General features: G+C 41.5%; 2 protein-coding genes across 3 annotated transcripts in view; one reads left to right on the forward strand and one right to left on the reverse strand.

Annotated features, from left to right (window-relative positions):
* Positions 1-2064: 2064 nt before the first annotated feature.
* LOC118226985 (ADM-like) lies at positions 2065-4574 on the reverse strand. The gene is made up of 4 exons (XM_035417029.1): positions 4436-4574; positions 3807-3923; positions 3546-3671; positions 2065-3329 (listed from the first exon to the last, which is right to left on the reverse strand). The coding sequence occupies exons 2-4, from the start codon at positions 3908-3910 to the stop codon at positions 3023-3025; spliced, it is 537 nt and encodes a 178-aa protein (XP_035272920.1). The 5' UTR covers positions 3911-3923; positions 4436-4574; the 3' UTR covers positions 2065-3022.
* A 4053-nt stretch (positions 4575-8627) lies between these two features.
* The window catches only part of sbf2 (SET binding factor 2), a 108866-nt gene continuing 98494 nt past the window's right edge, over positions 8628-18999 (forward strand). For both annotated transcript variants that reach the window (XM_035417970.1, XM_035417971.1), the window contains exon 1: positions 8628-8783. In XM_035417970.1, coding sequence (XP_035273861.1) covers positions 8772-8783 — 12 coding nt within the window. In that variant the 5' untranslated portion in view covers positions 8628-8771. The remainder of the gene's footprint in view (positions 8784-18999) is intronic.

An 18999-nucleotide genomic window follows, 5' to 3' on the forward strand; every position in this document is an offset into this window, starting at 1 on the left:
CATCTGAAACAGACCAATGGAAATGCCAGAATTAGGACTCAATTTTATTGACTTTCTTTTTCTTTTTTGGTGGTATCTTATTGAACGACTGACAGAGCAGGAATGCATGCAATGGACAGCAGGGGATTGCATTATCACCATAGCAACATTTGTTCGCCGCCCCATGGGGATTGATGGGATACTGAGTCCCAGAACGGCAATTGTGGAAAGGAGCCAGTAGTTCGCAGAATGTCCGTGGCCTGTACCAAACACAATGCACATTTCACAGGGGCCAGACATTTAACTACACACCTGAGTAACTTCCACAGTGTTAATCTGCTGCAATCTCCTGTCCTGAGTAGAGAGGTAAGTTGTATTTTCTGGTCTGGCAATATAGAAGCACTTTTAAATCCAGCTGGATTGTGGCTTTACAGTGCTGGAGTTGTGCCCCCATGGTCCAAGGGAACAGAACACATTCCTCTCTCTTCTTTGTAAATGTCCCTAATTCCCATCTACAATGAGAAAATCCATTCAATCGGTGTGCACATCAGGTGAATTCCAGCACAGTTGTCGATACTATCTGTTAAACATCTTTCAATCCACATAATCTTTCTCGTCTTTTGTTTTCCCCTGATGGGGACACTAATTAATTGACCGTGAATGACTGTGATCAGATACCTCGTTTTCCTAAAAAATTTTGCAAGTGGTCTGTTCAACTATTGATAAAGCACCGGAGTTTTACTTTAAAAATTAGAATTTATAATTTCTTATAAAACTCATATGTCAGTGTTGCAATGTTGGAAAATACACTATTAAAAAGAACTGGCCCATAGCCTGTAACTGCATTGTAAGTGCGTATGTGCCACTAGATGGTGCTACAACCCTTGACATGTTACACGACTTTGTCCATTTGCGCGATTCCGCTCTCTGTATATTTTCTTATTCCTATAATAAAATACCTAAACTGCACTACAATCTTAGACCTTTCGGAAAAACTTTATGGCACTTTCTCCTAACCTTGAAATAGTCCCCATAAGAACCCTACCATTTAGATAGATTTATAATGGCCATGTCGATAAAAAATTGAAGATATGAATGCCGAGTCATAATAGGCTAACACATCTAGTGAATTGGAAAAATGCATAGTATATGCGCCTCTGTGTAACTCTTGAACAACAGCATAAATAGAACAATGAATATGCTAATCATTTTGCATAAAGAGTTAGAAAAAAATATGGTTTTGTCATTTTTTTAAAATGTTGCCTTTGGAAAATAATTTTTTTTTTTTAATGCCTTTTCGTTTTATGAGAAAATTTGCCAACGATATAAGCCTAAGTAACAATTCCCATTTAACTGGATTGTTCAACGAGTAGTAATAATAATTTACACAACACTGAACACAAGACTGTAAATGTGTTGTTATCGCTCGTGGCTAACTGTAAACCCCGTGCAAGCCAGTCTGATCTCAGACGGTGATGTCAAAAACGCCCTAGTCTGGTTACAAGTGTCACGCTTCGAGGTGCCTAGTACATACACGTGTCAGCTTTGCTGTGTATCTTAGTCATATAACACACATACCAAAGTGAATTCCTTATGGGCGATGGGGAGGCAATGTGATGATGTGTAAAGAAACAGTTAAACAGCCTCATTTTCCCGTCTCGTATGCGACACATCCTGAGAGCCTCGCGTCCTATAGGAGCCGCTAGTTTCGTTTAATGAAACCCGCGCCACTTACGCGCACTCCGCGGAGGAATGCTTTGTAGTTACCACACGCAGCACCGATGTCTCGGCTGTCAACCTCAACCGTCGAGCATGATCAAGTCTGTCTGCAGACCCTAATGCTTTTCAGGTTTCGCTGAGGCTGGTTGAGGTATTGGGCAGGGCAGCAAGTATGCGCCGCGCGGAGCAGGAATGCGGTTGGCACCTCGACCGCCCTCGGGGCAACATTAACAAGACCTTGTAACGACTTAACTCAAACCAGGTGGCGCGCGTCTCGCATGCCGCAGACGGAGGCGCACAGACAATAGCGTGTCGTTAGCAATTTACTGCATCCGGCGCTCATGGTAGAGAGAGATTCTGGACAACTTCAGGTTTTACGCAAATGTTTATTATTTGACAATGTTTGACACATAAAATAAACCTAATATACAAATTATTATGACATAGGGAAAAAACATGTTTTTATTTTACCACATTTGGAAACACTTAACATTCATAGCACAAATGATGGAAACAGACAAAGCTATAATGCCCTTAATACATTTTTTCCTGTATAAAAATAATTCCATCTTCATAAGTACAGTTACAAGTAATGGATATATTTATATGTATACGTATAAAACATTTAAATAGTGATATCTCAGCATTTTAAACTTATATACAGACTGGCAATAAAAATATATATAGATTGCACTTTTTCTATAAAAAAATTTAAGTTCAAGTATGATACAGCCCTCCTTGGACTGGAAACATTGTTTTTTTTTTTTTTTTTAATTTCCCATACAGTGTCCAAACGGCCTAACAGCTTTATACTTCCGCATCTTTTCAGTCAGACTCCCTATATTTAATGTAGATAAATGTGCAGAGATAATCCAAGCAAATGAGTGCTGGCATTTAGGACATCGCCCCCTTCAGACTGTCTCTGTTAGTTTAGCCATGTCCAGTAATTCAGCGGGACGTTCCTCTGGAGCTTGGAGGGGCAGAGAGGGATGTCCGCCCCAGTGTCCCACAAGCAGGAGAAGTCTCTGCCTTTTGAGAAAGCCTGTCCCACAGGCCAGATTTTCAGGCATGGCACCTGTTTTTCGCACCCCCTCCCCCCACCCCCAGTGTTGCTGTGCTCTGCGCCTGCGATGCTGGTGACCCTGGTTCTCCTAAGGCACGCTGACATCTCTCTGGTGTTCACGCCTGGAAAGAATGCGGCAGAGCACTCTTTGGCGGGAGTCTGAGGCGTCTGCAAAGTTCTGGAATCAGCCAGAGGAGCTTGGCTGGGGGGGTGGGTTGGCAGGACACCACCCTCCCTTACCTCCCCTCCTCCCTGCGCTTCTCACGTCCGTTGGATTTCACGGAGAGCCTTCCGCTGCAGATCCCGGGCCTCCCTTCTGCTCTTCGCCTGCAGCTGCAGGTCCCCCAGCACGGCGGCTATGCTGTTGGGCAGTGACCGGCGTCTCCGGCCGTACCCCAGCGGGCTGATCTTGTCGATGGGGGCGCTGTCCACCTTCAGTTTGTTGTTGAACTGGTGGATGCGGTGCGGCAGGTCGTGCACTGTGCAGGTGGGCAGGAAGGAGCAGCCCGTCCTCCTGGACTGATTGACTGAGTTTTTGGTTCTCTTTGCCCGGATCTTGATGTCCGTGCTAGAAGAAGGGGAGGGGGGTTTGGGGGTTAATCTTTATGCTGCATTCCTGCTGAGACTCACCCTGGGCTCTCAACTATATATCTAACTATCTCTTAACTGCTTGAATAAAGTCTCATTACTCTCATCTAACTTTAATAGTATATACATGACCAGCTTAAAGTGCAAAACAAATGAAATGCCATATTGATCAGATTAAATGAAACCTCCTCTTTACCTGGAATGAGGCTTTAAGGTATCTTTGACATCTTCTGGCCGGACAAACTGCACTGAGTCTGTGTTACTTGCTGCAGGCACACCATTTAGATCTCTTTTCGTCCTGCTTTGCAGCCAGGTGCTCAATCTGTGGGAGGGAAAACCATTTTATTAAACACCAACCGACTGCTTCAGAATGAACCACAGAAAGAAAGGTTATACACACTCCAGATTTTTCCACTGACGCACAATAAAAACACTTATCCTGATCAAAACATCTTACCTCTTTTTCATCACTGAACTCAGGTCCAGTTTTGCACTGTCCACTGCAGGGGCAACAGAAGCCAGCAACCACCAGCAGAAGAAAGTCTGGAGGAGCAGTCTCATCTTGGCTTTAAACCTGTGAGGAAAGTAGAACAGTACTTGTTAGTCATTGACGACATTTATAAATGGATGACTTATGACTTCTGCCCTGTCCACTAATACTGGCCCTCCCCTGCACCTCTGAACAGCACATCTGAAGTTCCCTGGTCAAGAAAGTCCAAATCCTTATTTGTTCTTGTTATTCATTTGACATGTCAGGCTGAGGTTATGTTTTGTTAGCTAAGTGAACTTATTTCCTCTGGCCCCTGTTCAGTCTGGAGTAGAAGGGCACAATCTGTATACCAGACTTGTTCAGAAGCCAATAACAATCCACTCCAAAAATACAACTCCCTTCCCTATCAGATCACAACTCCATCAAATCTCAACACAATCTAACATACCCCACACACACAGCAAAATAACTTCCCATCTTCTACAACAAGGCAGATAACTAAACACACACCCCCAGTCCATTGCACTTGCACCGTGACCCCTTCAATTCACTCACTGGAAAGCCAGAGAAAACAAGCAGTATCAGATGCAACATACCTAAAGTTCTCAATAATCCACTCGGGTAAAGTGTTGAGAGAGACAGAGTCTGTGAGGAGAAAGTGTCCTAGAAGCTCCAAGTCTGCTGTTTAGTGCCGTGAGGCAGCTGTGACACCGTTCCAATGATCTGAGCTTACGAGCCAGAGGTGGGTGCTTTTATACTGATGGTGGGCGGGGCTCTCAGGCTGACAGCCACTCTCATCCCAAATGCCTGCAGCAGCCAGCACATTGCCGCCGGAGGCTGTGCACTCTCTCTCTCTCTCTCTCTCTCTCTCGCTCTCTCTCTCTCTCTCTCTCTTAGCGGGGAAATTCAGTCAGAGAAAGGATTTAAATCACACGAAGACAATAAAACAGTCAAACAGCATTATAAAGGGTGTGTTTAAATTTCAGTTGGCTGAAAGGGACTGCATGGACCAACATGCGATTAGGGTCATTTAAAGCTGATGTGGGTTGTGCAGTAAAAAATCTGATGTTGCTCTAGCCATTATGGAATGATTTTTAAGTCAGACCATTTTTATTTGTTGTCTTTTTTTTCCGTAAATTTTATAACCTGTTTCTCATTTGATGCAATTTTATAAAGAGATTACATGGACCATTTCTTGTCTACTGATAGGGATTCATGGCCATGATTCACACGAGAGACAATTGCTCATAGGTTAGGAATTGTGTAAAGTACTCAAAGGCAGATTTTAGAAAATATTTTTTGGTAGAGAATTAATTTCCATTGGTATAATAAAAAGGATGGAAAGGCAGTATCTCAACTCATATTTTGGGTCAAGGGGATAATTCTTCGGTTCACCTCTTAAATTCCAGAAACCATTTTTTTTATAGGAATGTTAACAGAGGGACTGCTATAGGCAATTTCAGGGTACAAGTTTAATGGTAACTGATTGAGAAACAGCTGGCTTGTCAATGCAATTTAGGAGAAGAACATTCCAAAACAGTGAACCTCTGGACGCCACCACTTATTTATGCCAAATAGTTCAAATGACTGAAATTTCTTTTAAAAAATTTAGACAGATAACACTAGGATTTAAAATGTAAAAAATAAAAATAAAACTATTTTTTAAATTTAAAGTTCATTGACTTAAAATATATATTAGTTTTCTTGAACAAAAATGTATGCTCTGTGTTTATGGTTTACAAAAGTTCTAATTCTATCAGTCATCTTCACTACCAGGTATATTGAATTTCTAATGTATAGTATGTGTATGTATTGTATGTATTGTATTCATACAATATGCACATAGATAGCGTGAGGCATATCTTTGATCAGGCTTTTCATTATTTATTTAATTATTATTATTAAGTTTAACTGTTCATACACTCTTGCCTTTAACTGAAATTGCAGTTGGGTCTTCATGTGTCAGTTACAGCTTAGTGTGAAAATGTGAAAGATTCATTCAGTTAAACAATAATTGTCTGGGGCTAGTTTGTAATGATAATAGCCTCTGGTGAAACTGTAATCTCTGTGTGCTCTAATAGCTTTTTTCCTAATATGGTCACTTTGTTTGGATTGCGCAATAACGATACCCTTGTGCAGTTGTTTGCGAGTTGCTCCTTATATAGAAATTGTTTTCTAGCTTTATTGGTGATAAGAATGACAGATGCTGAAACGGAACTCTCGTTGTCATCACTCTGATTTGGAAATGCATACAGACAGAGAGGTGATTTTTTTGCCATACCTGTACTTTTTTCATCAAAACAGCTCACCTTGTGTTGTCAGAAATTCTGAATGCTCAGTCTGACTCATCCAACAGGGTGGACTTAAATGTGAAAAGAAACATTAGACAATTAAATGAAACCAAAGCTTACTTACGTGAGTCTGACGCATGCACATTGGTCTGTTTTGTCTGTATGATATCTTAACTAACATTATAGAACTGGTGCCCATTTACCATGCATGTTTTTGTCCGCTGGTGAACCCTGGTTTTCTTTTGAAAATGCTTTTGAGCATACCTTTCAGCGCAGAACAATGGTCTCTTAGCAGAGAAAACATCTTTCTCTAAAACAACTAAATTTTAAAGGACCCTTGTGGTGCCCTTATCCACTGCCCTCTATTCAAGAAACTTGAAGAACTTCAAGTTCAAGTCAACCTTAACAAGTTTTATCACGGAACGATCTCTTTTCTACAAGAGACTGTCCAGACAGCGCTTTTTCGCATAGACATATTCCCTTTCATTAAAGTGCAATGGGGACGGAAGATCTGACTCCCTCCGTTTGTATTTTAAAGCTGTTGACTCCCTGGCAAAAACAGGCGAAGTGAAGAAACACAGGGCTTGAGTGTTTTTCCACACCACTCTGTTGTTTTCTTCCAGCATTTGGCAGGACACGTATATAGTCCACTGCCTGTTGGTGCTTCACAGTCAAGGACTGCCGCTATGCTGCGTTTCGGCTCCATCGCGAACCCGTTCATGTGACCTCGGTAAGCACACACAATCAAGTCTGAACCACAGACTGTGAAAGGCCTGAACGCGATAACACAGTTGTCCCAGCGACTGGGCTCAGCAAGACTGACAAGTGATGCAGAGCTTCAGGAGCACCTGCGTCAGTGTGGTGCAGTTCCATTCTCCTGTGACCGTTTAACTGGAGCGACTGCAGCCAGGCGTGAATTGCCAGGATTCACAGCGTTTGCACACTCGCTGGTTATTTACTGTGTCGAATGTTCAATCAAACACTGCTTCCTTAACTCATCGTTTTGTGGGGCTGCCATTTAAGGTACGGAATGAGATAGTAGTCAATGGGATTTTGGGTACCCCACAAATAAGCTTTTATATAAGCTCTTAAATGTTTTTTTTTCTCTCTCTTTTCCTTTCACTGATCCCATGCACATAATTCAAAACCATTTCCACATTCCATTATCAGTCATTTCAAACACCTTACTTATTTAATTATGTATTCTTCTGAATTCAGTGAAAAAGCATCTTATATGAGCCTCTCAATCAACATAGTGGAAACTGAGGCCAGAAAATGTGTAAGTCGGCATTGTGCTTGCCATGTGACTGTGTCCAATGACATAACTGCATTTCATACCAAGCCTCCTCAAACTCTGAATCTGTCAATGATGATATATGGTTAATATAAAATAAAAATGTGTGTCTGCATCATTACCAGGGGGTGGGGTGTTGTGATTTGTTTCCGTGAATATGGGTTCTGACTGCTCCACTTTAAAGCGGAGAAGTTTATTCTTCGAGTTTCACAGTTTTTACTGTTTTGGCTCTGTACTCCAGCACATTTGAAATAAAGCAATGAATGTAAGGTTAAAGTCCGGACTCTCAGATTTGAGGGTATTTACATCCATATGTGTAGGAATTACATCCCTATCATATAGGGATGTAATCCCTATATGAGTCGTCATATTTCGTAGTCTACTCAAATACAAGAGGCCTAAATGTATTCCCTGATATGTCAACAATTTTGTATAATCTGATCCGTTTAATCAGGATTGTTCGTTTCAGTCAGATATGGACTTCAGCCTTGTGCATATTTTTTCCTTGTGTTTTTACATACATATCTGTACAGTAAACCATGTTATACTGTCTCCTACATGCACCTAATCAAAAGTCAGAAATATTACAAATAGCATAGCCTATGTAGACTAGATATTTACGCGACCTATACTATATATACGATTTTTGTCACGTATAGCCTATCTATGAGCGCCTGCTACAAAAAGAAGCAACCAATTTCCAAGAGGAAACGTTTACGAGCGTGTGCAAAAACAAAATAAAACAAACAAACAAATAAATTGCACCCATATTTTCGTAACGTCAGTTTGGCGGTTTGTGCCTTTCTTCAAGTAAACAGCAAACTTAAATTGTCATAACTTCGCAGTATGTATCATTATAAAATGTGGGGCGTTAATATACACTTAAAATCATCTGTGCAGCGTCGATCCAAAGTCCTACGTCCGCAATTTCCCCCAAGCTCCTCAATCATGAAAGAACTAGCACGGGTCCGGTTAAGTTCCAATAATATACTGATGCATTGATCTAAACAATGCTGTTCCGTATACTGTATATCTGTAACCATTGCCGAACAAGCGAGCGAGATTCAGGACACTACATTTTGCAGCAGTGCCTGCCCTAGATCTGCGTAACTCGACTGCACATATCAAACCTAATTCAAGAACAGCGCGCTGGTTTGTTTGTAAACTAAAAGTGGCCCACGCCCATACAGGAGCACCAGCGGCCGCACGCAGGCGCAGTGCAATCTCTTGTGTCAAACATGGCTGTACCTTTGGAGAGAGAAAAATGCTGAATAGCCTTGGTAAATTTCGCAAAGGGACCAAACATGGCGAGACTGGCTGATTATTTGATTATCGTGGGATACGATCATGAAAAAGCCGGTGAGTTTCGACTGATCCTACTTTTCAAGAAAAGTCTGCGTCCTTTGTGGAGGCCGTGCAGGCAGTGGGTTGGTTCTACTTAGTTATTGGTGTCTTGAGATTGGATGGCTAGCACTGTCTGTGTTTCATTACTTTGACTTTAAAAGTATTTATTAGTAGCGTGTGTGCTACTTGTGAAAATATGTCACTAGCGATAAAAGAAGCAGTCAGATTAACTTTAGTTATATGGCTTGTTTCGTGGATTTAGGAAGTTACTGTAACTTTTTTTGAAACTGCATAGTCTGTCATATCCTGCCTGAGTTGTTCAACGTTAGCTCAGTTAGCTGGCTGGCTAACATGAATGACGTAGTGATGGATTGTCAACTGGCAAACTGTAAGCCGCAACTGGAGCAAACAGCGCGGATCGCAATAAAATTGTCTGAGTCTGCATTATTTCAGCTAGTCTGTTATTTCACAAGTGGTCACGTGCCCAGTGTTTGATTCGAAATTTGGATTTAATATTGGCTGTCCCAACTACCTATCTACAGTTAACTATTTAAAGCTTAACTTGTCATAGCCCTATAGCTAGCTGTCACTGTAAGTAGTAGCCTATTATATTAGCGTATACAAACCGTGTTTTAAGTTACTAGACAACTTACACAGTATTTGCAATGAACAGACTGTATTTTTGACCTAATTGTAGAGCATCGTGGTCCACTGATTTTCATAGTTTTAGAATGAACAGTTCTGTTTTGTTGAAACGAACAGTGCCTGCTCACACCCATGCATTTGTTCGTCTGGCAAGTGCTGCGGGGGATTACAGTCAATGTTATCTTTTGGTGAGGATGTCCCAATATTTATATTAAACGAGCGCATCCTTTCTGCGAGTAAACGACGCAGATCCAGCTGCCGTCCCTTTCTTCATCACGGCTGGTTTAGAGAATCCACAGGTGTTGCCAATTTACAGTAGCTATGACTGTAATATAAGCGTGGGTCGATTTTTTGTTGTCAGATTAACGTCATTTGTTTAGAAATATCCAAAATAGGCGTCGTTCAGTGCATGATACAAAAGGCGATTCATAATTGTAGACCAGCAGCCACCAGTATGGAATGTGATGCAGCCGCATGCGCTGATGATCGTACATTCTGATGCATTCATTCCCATGGCTTCAGAAACAGAATTTAGCCTAGCTTGAGGTTTCTGAGCGACAGGTCCATAGTTTGAGGCCGTCAGTACCCTTGTAGTAAGTGATTTCTTTTCTGTCTGCGGTCCAGTAACCGGACAAGGTCCTATTGCACGCCAGTCACTTAGGTGGTTATTACATGGTTTAGTAATTCAGGTCGGTGGCTATTAACCAGTGTTTGTATTAATATGGCATATTTCTGATGAAATATCCTTCAAACGTAAGTGATTTTATTGTAGGTGAAATTAAATACATAACAATATGTTGCATTTATATTTCCTCACACTCAAAGCGCTTTACAGTGACGAGAGGTAAATTAACCTCAACCATCATCAATGTGTATAGCACTCACACAATTGTTATAAGATTGATAATTAGCCTAAATTACAAGTTATTAATTGTCCTGCCTCACATTAGCATACAGCACTATGAGCTGAAATAATGCAAGTTAAGGCTACCGAAATTCCAGGGAAGTGCTGTGCTAATGAACAATGGTTGGTCAATTCTGGTACACCACATTTGGCCCTCAAAGCCAGTAGTACTGCCAGTTTTCATTCTTCCTCTCCTGTCAGGACTGATTTAAACCTGGACACCTGGTGAGTTAAATCTCTGGCCAGTCAGTGGAAACCAATCAAGTAACTATCAGAGAGAAAGGTAAATCAGCAGTACCACTGGCCTCGATAGCCATAATTGAGTATCCCTGTGATAAACTCTGGCTGTGTCCAAAACTACTTAAGTGCCTTACTATTAAATATGTAAGTTGTTTGCAGACAAGTAGTATACAACGTGCATACTCAGTAGTGGGCAAGTAAACTGCTTCAGAGACGGCCCGTGGGTAGGTAGGACTCCAATTGGAGGGTGTGATTCAAGCCAACTCAACCACTCAGTTTGCCCAATAACATAAGGCTGTTCCCATCTCTGCTACAAAGAGATTCAAAGTCACAAGCGGAAAATATCTTGGAAGCCAAAGGATATCTTGCATAGTCATTCTGGAACAGTCTGTGGCATGTGGCAGGAAGAGGCTTCAGCTAAAGGGCAGCTCAGTAGAGATATTCTAGTTTTGTACCGCAGTGGTGGAACTTTATGAGTGAGAAATTTATGACTGTTTGTGAATTTGATGTCAAACAGTGAAATGCTTTTCTGGTTAATCCTTAAGCACTGTCACAGTGCTATACTCTTGGTGGTCATAACTGTTAATATAAACTGAAAAAATACGGGCAATGAATTACAGGTTAAACAAGGTAAGATTTTACTTTTGGAGAAATGAACAGATCAGTCACCATAATGCAGTCCTCTAACATCCTCATAGCACCCGCAAGAATGAAAAAGTAACAATCTGTGATTGAAAGTCTTGCATTAGTATTTTAGTTTAAAAAATGTTTTGCCTCAGGTGCAATTAATCAAAATGTAACTTTAGGACATAGTGGCCTCATGAGAAAGTAACATGTGTTATAGTGACAAAATCACATTCTTTGCTTGGAATGTAAAAACAGTTCTATTGGAATTCCACCATCCATCACTGAATTTTCCTAGCTTTAATCATTAGCATGCCCCACTGGGCAATTGACGTGACAGCTTTGAGTCAAAGTGTTTTTATACTTTAAACCAGCTTGGTTTGCAGATGAACATGGGCTATTACTGTCTAAGGTGTTAGAGGTACTGTAACTGTGAGGGAATGAGACTGCTGATTATTCTCCTTGTTAATGAGCAAAGGGTGAATGAAATGTAAGTTTACCACACACAAGGTATTTGTCACACACTTATTTATTTTTTTGTTTTTTTGATAAAATTATTTTCACCTAGGCAATTAAACTTTAAGTGATACTAATTGGAGGCCGAGCAGTAGAATAGTTGTTCTAATGCTACCAATGTCGAAGCAGACAGAGAAATGAGCCAGTTTTAAACATGTCATCAGCAGTTTCCGCAGTAACACAGTGGTTGTGCTGTTCAGCTTGACCTTCCAGAGAAACACTTCCTCTGCTTTCCTTTCAGGATTCTCCGCTCCTTGTTTTTTTCCCCTGACCATTCCATATGAGAGAGGTAGATTTACCACCCGCTTGCATGGTGATGCAGTGGCAGGCCAGCAGTGGAACCATTTGGCAGTTGTTGTTCTACAATGTAAAGTGCATCACAGTCACTTTACCCCTGGTGTGTCATAAGTGCTCAGCCAGTCCACTGTAATGCAGTGCTGATCTCATCTGCCAACCTATAAAAGTTTGCCAAGTATAATATGGTATAGGAGTCTGCCAATGTGCTGGGAGACGTGGCTGTGTAAATTGAAACTCGGATGTAGCAGTCCGTAAACATATTTTGGATGTTAGTTTAGCGATCATATGTAGGTATTGACCTGTAAACTCCCATGTCAGTCTCCCACCAGTGGTATTACCTCTAGGAAGGCAACACTTAGATACCAACATCTTATTGTTGCGTGCGCTGCATGCGATAACCATGCCCTGAATCTGCATTTGGTCCGGGTAGTGGTGTCAGATCACTTAGGGTTTTTATATTTGAAAACAGTCTGATCTGCTTTCAGTTTGCGCTTCACTGGAGGATCTCTCCAGCTCCTCAGTTGGATGTGGACGGTGCAGGATGTGGGCCAGCTTGGAAAAGAGGCAGGTGGAAATGACCACAGCTGCTGAACAGTGTGAACTGTGAAAGGCTCTGGAGCTCATGGTACATATTTCACTGATGCAGCCCGGCCAACGTTACATGACTGCGAATGAGCTTGGCCGGAGTGGAGCGATTATATAAGAGTGGTATTTATGATAAGTAATGTGGGTCATTTTGAAAGGGAGAATCGCTTGCGTTCGTGTGCGTGATGTAAAAACATTGCAAAAATGAAAGCCAAAACTACAGTCTCAGTGCCCTCGAGGGGAAAGAAAAGTTTGTATTTCATCCAGTTCCGTGATATGTTCCGTTTCTTCAGCACAAACAGATGCCTGAAGAACGTGTTCGGTTCTTGTGCTGTTTGGCTTTTCTCATAACAGTGGATGTTGCCGGTACGAATTAACTTTCTTTATTCAAAGCAAACATTTATGACTATGTTTGTCTCATATAGCCCACCTTTCAATGCTTGCAAAACTAGTGCAGGCCCTTTCTTTCCATTAACTTTGGTTCAGGTCACCATATTGCAAAGGAATTTCAACTCCTCTGGGTGTTGTCTTGAAATTGGAGTGTCTACTTAATGAGGTATCCCATATCCAGGTTATTGGCAGAGGGACTCTGTAAATGCATTCTGCAGAAAGCAATAAATTGTAATTTGTAGCATGAAACTGAGGAGTCCAGTTAGCGGCCTGCTTCACCCTGCCGTTGAGGCACGTAATGACCCATCCTGTTAAAGCGAGGAAGACGTGATTTCAAGTAGTAACAGGCCCTTCTCTTTTATGACAGAGGCCTTGTTTCACTGCTGATTAGGCTTATAGATTTTTGAACACAGGAAACAAATGATGTAACTTCAGATTCTTTTGGAGAGGACAAACGTTTCCACATGCAGACGGACCGATGTCCGTTCGAACGCCCTGCCGACCCCCAAGCCTTGATTTTATTAGCCAGTACCTTTGAGATGAGAAATATGTCAGGGTCAGATGGGGGGTGAGTTGTTTTATCAGCAGATAGCGTGACTCTGGCCGTTTCATCAGACATCGGCGTGCAATTAAGCCTTCAGCCATTCAGTTGATTGAAGATGCGTGAAAAATAGATTTCAAAGTTGTGTTTATGAAAGATTTTATGTTGGCCTGTGCCTGTGCAACAAAAGATTTCATTCATTCATTCATTCATTCATTCATTCATTCAGTCAGTCAGTCGGTCAGTCAGTCTGGGGACCAAGTGTTGTTTCTCATAACTTGGGATGATCCTATTGTTTCATGAGTTGAGGGTTTATTTGTGATTTCAAACAACTCCCTCAACCCAAAGGAACAGCCAAATTCTAGATGTGCCTGAGGACATTCTTTTCTCTTTATTGCAATCAAATAGGATTTTTTTGTTTGTTTAGTTTGACTAGTTGACTCATAGAATTTTGGTAATGCCTTGGGCTTTGAAGAGTATCAATTTTTTTCTTCAACTGTCGGTGACAGTTGGTTGTGTGCGTCTCCGTGTCCCCCTGGCTCAGCATGTCAGTCTTAACTGTCCTCGGTCTAGCTTCCAAACTTCCAGAGTGGTGGCTGTTGCTACAACGAAGCACAAGAATGTAAAGGAATTAATTATTTTTGGTTATCTGAAGCCATTCTTTATGATTTTTGTGTTAGAAATAGGACTCATATTCTGAATTGTCAGTCATATTCATATTTTTTCATATTTTCTACACAGCCCAAAAGCTGTGTAAGCCATTTTGTCTGTTAATTCAAATTAATTAGAGGTTTAATTGGAATGGGTGGCCTGATTATTAAGGGGTTAAACCAGGGCCTTCACATTAAGATGTGAGTAGGACCCTCCGTGCAGGGCTGGTTCTGTAATTGTGTGCTTGTTTGCTGGTGGAGGCTTGACAGTTTCCTTAAAGCCTCTCACTGACTGCCCTAACAGCATGTACTGGTTTCTGCACACGGCACAAACAGTTCAGACATATTTCCTGGCGGTAGATTGACTTTGTTTTTATCAAGCACTGGCTGAACAGTGAGTTGCAAAGCTGTTTTGATAAAACAGGCAGTAGCTAAATCATCCTTACTTTATGTAGGCCTATGTTTCTTGTAAATGCTGCCCAATATTATGTAGCCTAAAAATCTGACAGACCAAGATTTTTTTGTGGTCTAGTTATATTGTTTTGGTCCATAAGAAAAATCTAGTAAAATACAAAAGCACAGCATGGCTCCTTCTTTTGAGGGGAGAATTGTGGGACGACAAGAATTAGCATATTTGCAGAAAATATTCAGCCGGTGCTTGAAGTGGAAGTGCTGATTTACTGCCTGGTTATGATGTTTGATTTAGCAGCATGTTACACTCAGTGTGTCGTGCATGGTCCGGTTGATGTCCACTTGTTTTAAATTTACATCACTCTCCATGGTTTGAATTATCATTCCACTGCGTGAGGTATTTTAACAAGGCTCTAGTTATTCCAGACTTCCCTCTTGAAATCTGACTGCAATGTCAAGCATTTGACCGGCAGAGTTTAACTCCATAGCAAATGTTCAACACCGGATTTCAGACTCTCCGCCATCGTAATTATCCTAAATATTGCTTGGAAACTTCCGGATGTATAGTTAGCGTGCTAACACCACAGCCATTCTCCTCCAATAAGCCCATGGTTAACTGGTAAGCCTCGATGAGCAGAATGGCTAATTCTCATCAACAGACAATCTACTGGCCTCAGATCGTGGGTCAAGCTGTTTTTATGATTTTAAAGTTTAAAGGCATAGCTGGTCAGATTTAATGTTTTCTAAGGGAGCTCTAATGTAATTTTATATGTAACATGACATAAATCTTGCAACAAAGTTCACAGCCTCCATGTCCTCTTCAGACAATGCTCAGATTACTACGGCTGTGTGTATCTCCTCAGTTCTCTTCAGCATGTTTGATTTCCATTGGCTGTGGGGGGGGGGGGGGGGTTCTGAAAGTTTAAAGCTTTTACTTTAATCAAGACTGCCTATGGAGTCAGAGCATTCCAGGCGTCAGAGCTCTGGAATGCACCTTTGTCTATGACAGCAACCCGGCTCAGAATGGACGAAGTAAGGACACATGGTGGAGTCTCGCACACCTCCCATCATAAATTGTGTTACAGCTCCCAGTAGGCCGGCACCTGTGGCTGATGATTTGTGTACGCAGGGAGGCTGAACAGACCCAGGGCAGGAGATAATATGGCTAAGATTCATCCCCGCATCCTTTTCGCACTCCGCTGTGTCTGCACTGTGAGGTCAGTTTAGCCTCGATTAGCCTATGTGGCGGAATGCTTAAATACAGTCATAATCATTTGTCGATTTATTGCAGAAGTACAGTATGTCTGTTGAATTTAAACTGTAGTATATTTTATAGATCTTTTGTCCTCAGGATGGGAGTGTTTCTGACATAAGAGAAGTGAAATCTGGCGAGCCAGGAATTCTATCCAGGGTTTCCTGTTGATCATGGTGTTCTGATGAGGCTGGTGTGAATTAGATCTGTCATCACATACATTATTGCTGGACAGCCAAACAACTGTATTGTCATTCATTCAAAGTCCAAAAATGTTGAGGAAATGTTTACAAGAATTGTGCCAAGTGCAGTGGAAAAGACGGCGTATATGTCATAAAGATTATAATAACTACAGTTGTCCTGTCTTTCTACTATTTTACCCAGAATGGGGTCTTCCCAGTCTTCATTTTTGGGGTATTGAATTTTTACCACGTCCTCCCCCTTTCTCAGATTTGGAATCGGCCTCACCCAGACAGGGGACATTTTGTTTGTGGAGATCAGAGGGAAGTTGTGTCAGTAATCTGCTGGACATTGATTTATTGAAATTCATCTTAACCTGCCAGACAAGGCCAGTTTTGCTGCAGACTTCCAGGTTGTGATGCCGTCAACATTTGTCCTTAATTTTGACTAACATTTAAAATCAGTACACCCCAACGAAGTTGGCTCATGGGGCATGAGACCAAAGCTTCATCTTGTGAAAAACACATTGGATCCTTAAACTGCAATTACTGGAGAAACGAGAAACCTGCTGTTTTCACTCAAGATCCAGTTTTTCATTTCATGACTAAAAACTTGATGGAAAATAAATACAGAACTCCTGCCCTGGCCAGGTTAAGAAAACAACTGAGCCTGGCCTGATTCTGATTAGGGAGTGATGATCCAAAGTTTGGTATTGGGGGGGGGGGGGGGGGCAGAGTCTGCAGTGGAGCATGTTGGGGGTTGATCAGATGATACCATCTGTCTTCACCATGTGGCATCCCTAACCCATGATCAAGAGAGAGGATAACCTGTATATCTGCATTTAAGCCCCCTTCACCTCCCCCCATCACTAATAACCCCATTCTCCCCAAAGGGCATATTTCTTTTTTCCATCCTAAGGGGAAGTTTTGGATTCCAGTTCGTGCCCCTCTCAACAATTCCTCCCACTTCCCTCTGAAAAATGTTGGAGGAATATGATGAGGAAATGGTTTCCATGTTGTTTGGTGACAGATGGGTTGGTATGGGCATCCTGTTCTCCTGCTTTGAGTTTTTTTGTCTGTGTTATGTGGGATAGCCCTCATGGGCAACTGATTTTCTACAGGTGAAGGTCAACCCAGAGCTGTGCCTTTTAGCATGTTTCTTGGAGGAGATCTTGAGGAAGGAAGGTCAGATCACTGCCTGTCACAGGGTTTCCCCTATGTTTTCACCAGAAACTGCTATGGCTCATGGTTAGCCTGCTGTTTGACCAACTCCACCTCTGCTCCAACCGTGAATATAAATGAACCGAGAAACAACTGCTCAGTTGTTTGGGTTGTGTAGTGAAACTAAATCAACTGAGCAGTGAGAAGTCATTTTTCAAAACATGGTCTTCTGTCATTATGAAATGGAGGGACTTTCAGGTGCCCAGACTGGGAATCTTGTGGTTGTGGTCTTTTATTTTCTGCCCTGATTGTTCCTCTATTTGTTTCTTCTGATTTTTCTCAGCTTCTACTGAATACTAAGAAGAAGCAGAATTCAAGTGTTCTCGTTCCTGGAACGTGCTCAGTGTTGCCTTATTAGCATGCTAATGCTCTGTCATTCAGTTAGGACTGTGTGACATGCAATACTGTTGCAAGGAATAAAGTACTGCACTAAAACTGTTGTATTTTTCTTCGTTTTTGTTCTTTCCTTATACCGCCTGATACAGCCTTAGCATAGCTAATATTCCTGGTGTTTTTTGTTTCATGGGTGGCTGGGATTGAATCCCATCCCATTTGGTAGGAAGGAATGCTCTACCTGTCAGCCTGTCTTCAGTGCACCTGTTCGTAGTCTGAGCCAAGCCCAGCGAGGAACCTACGTGAGCATGACGAACATGTTCTCGTAGCCCAATCTCGCTTTAGGATCGTCAACGTGGAGCAGTGCAGGCAGACTCCGATTACTGATTTATGAAGCGTTCTTTCTGTTTAGAGAAAAAGGGCCATGAAGATTAATGAAGTTATTTTCCAAGAAAAGTAGCATCTGCTTAAATAAAGGACCCAGTACACGTTTGTTTTGGAAACCAGAGGAATTTGATACGGAAGATGATGGAACATTAAGGTGCCATATGTCTTATTGTTAAATCAACATATATTGAGTTACTTATATTGAGTTATGGTTGTATTGGTTATCCATGGTGGAAAAAAAGGATTTGTTCATTTAAAAAAGTCGCTCCTTCATCTTATACAGTTTGAAGGTACCCAATGAATGCTGAGGATTTCCAAAATCTAACAAACGTGTCACACATTGCGTTGGATATATACAAACTGTAAACTCACTTTGCTTTGACTTCTTTATAGATAAAAAATCTGAGGGTGTATTGATTCCAGGCCATTCCCTGTAACTGACATATTAGAGCATAGTATATTGTCTTCAGGTTTTTGGGTTCTCGTGTAGATTGCCATACTTAAAGAGGTATGATTTCCCTGTTCGAATCTTTTTCTGGTTCTCTTTAGTTTGATTGCCTAGAACTCTCTGACAAGACTAGAGTAAAGCTGGTCTCATCAGCATCTTCTCTCAGTTCTTGGGCTGTACCCTCTCATGAAATGCAAAATTACTCTTGATTCAATTTCAATTCTGAGCAATGTACAGTGCCGTGAAAACGTATTTTCCCCCTTCCTGATTATTGCATATTTGTCACACTGAATGGTTTCAGATCTTTTGACGAAATGTAGGCTAATATTAAACAAAGGGAAAAAAATTAGTGAACACAAAACACATAGGCTATTTTAAATGAGCCATTTGAGGTGTGAATAAGTGTATGTGTGTGCATGAGTGTGGGTGTGTATGTGTTTGTGTGTTAACTACCAATTTGTCTTTATTAAAGCAGTTCTGCAAAGAAGTGTGGGCTAAAATTCCTCCGCAGCGATGTGAAAGACTGATATGAAATTGTAGGATGTGTTTGGTTGCAGTTACTGTTGCTCAAGGTGGTGCAACCAGTTATTAAGTATAAGTGGGAAATT

This window comes from Anguilla anguilla, chromosome 5 (assembly GCF_013347855.1).
Source record: "Anguilla anguilla isolate fAngAng1 chromosome 5, fAngAng1.pri, whole genome shotgun sequence".
NCBI lineage: Eukaryota > Metazoa > Chordata > Actinopteri > Anguilliformes > Anguillidae > Anguilla > Anguilla anguilla.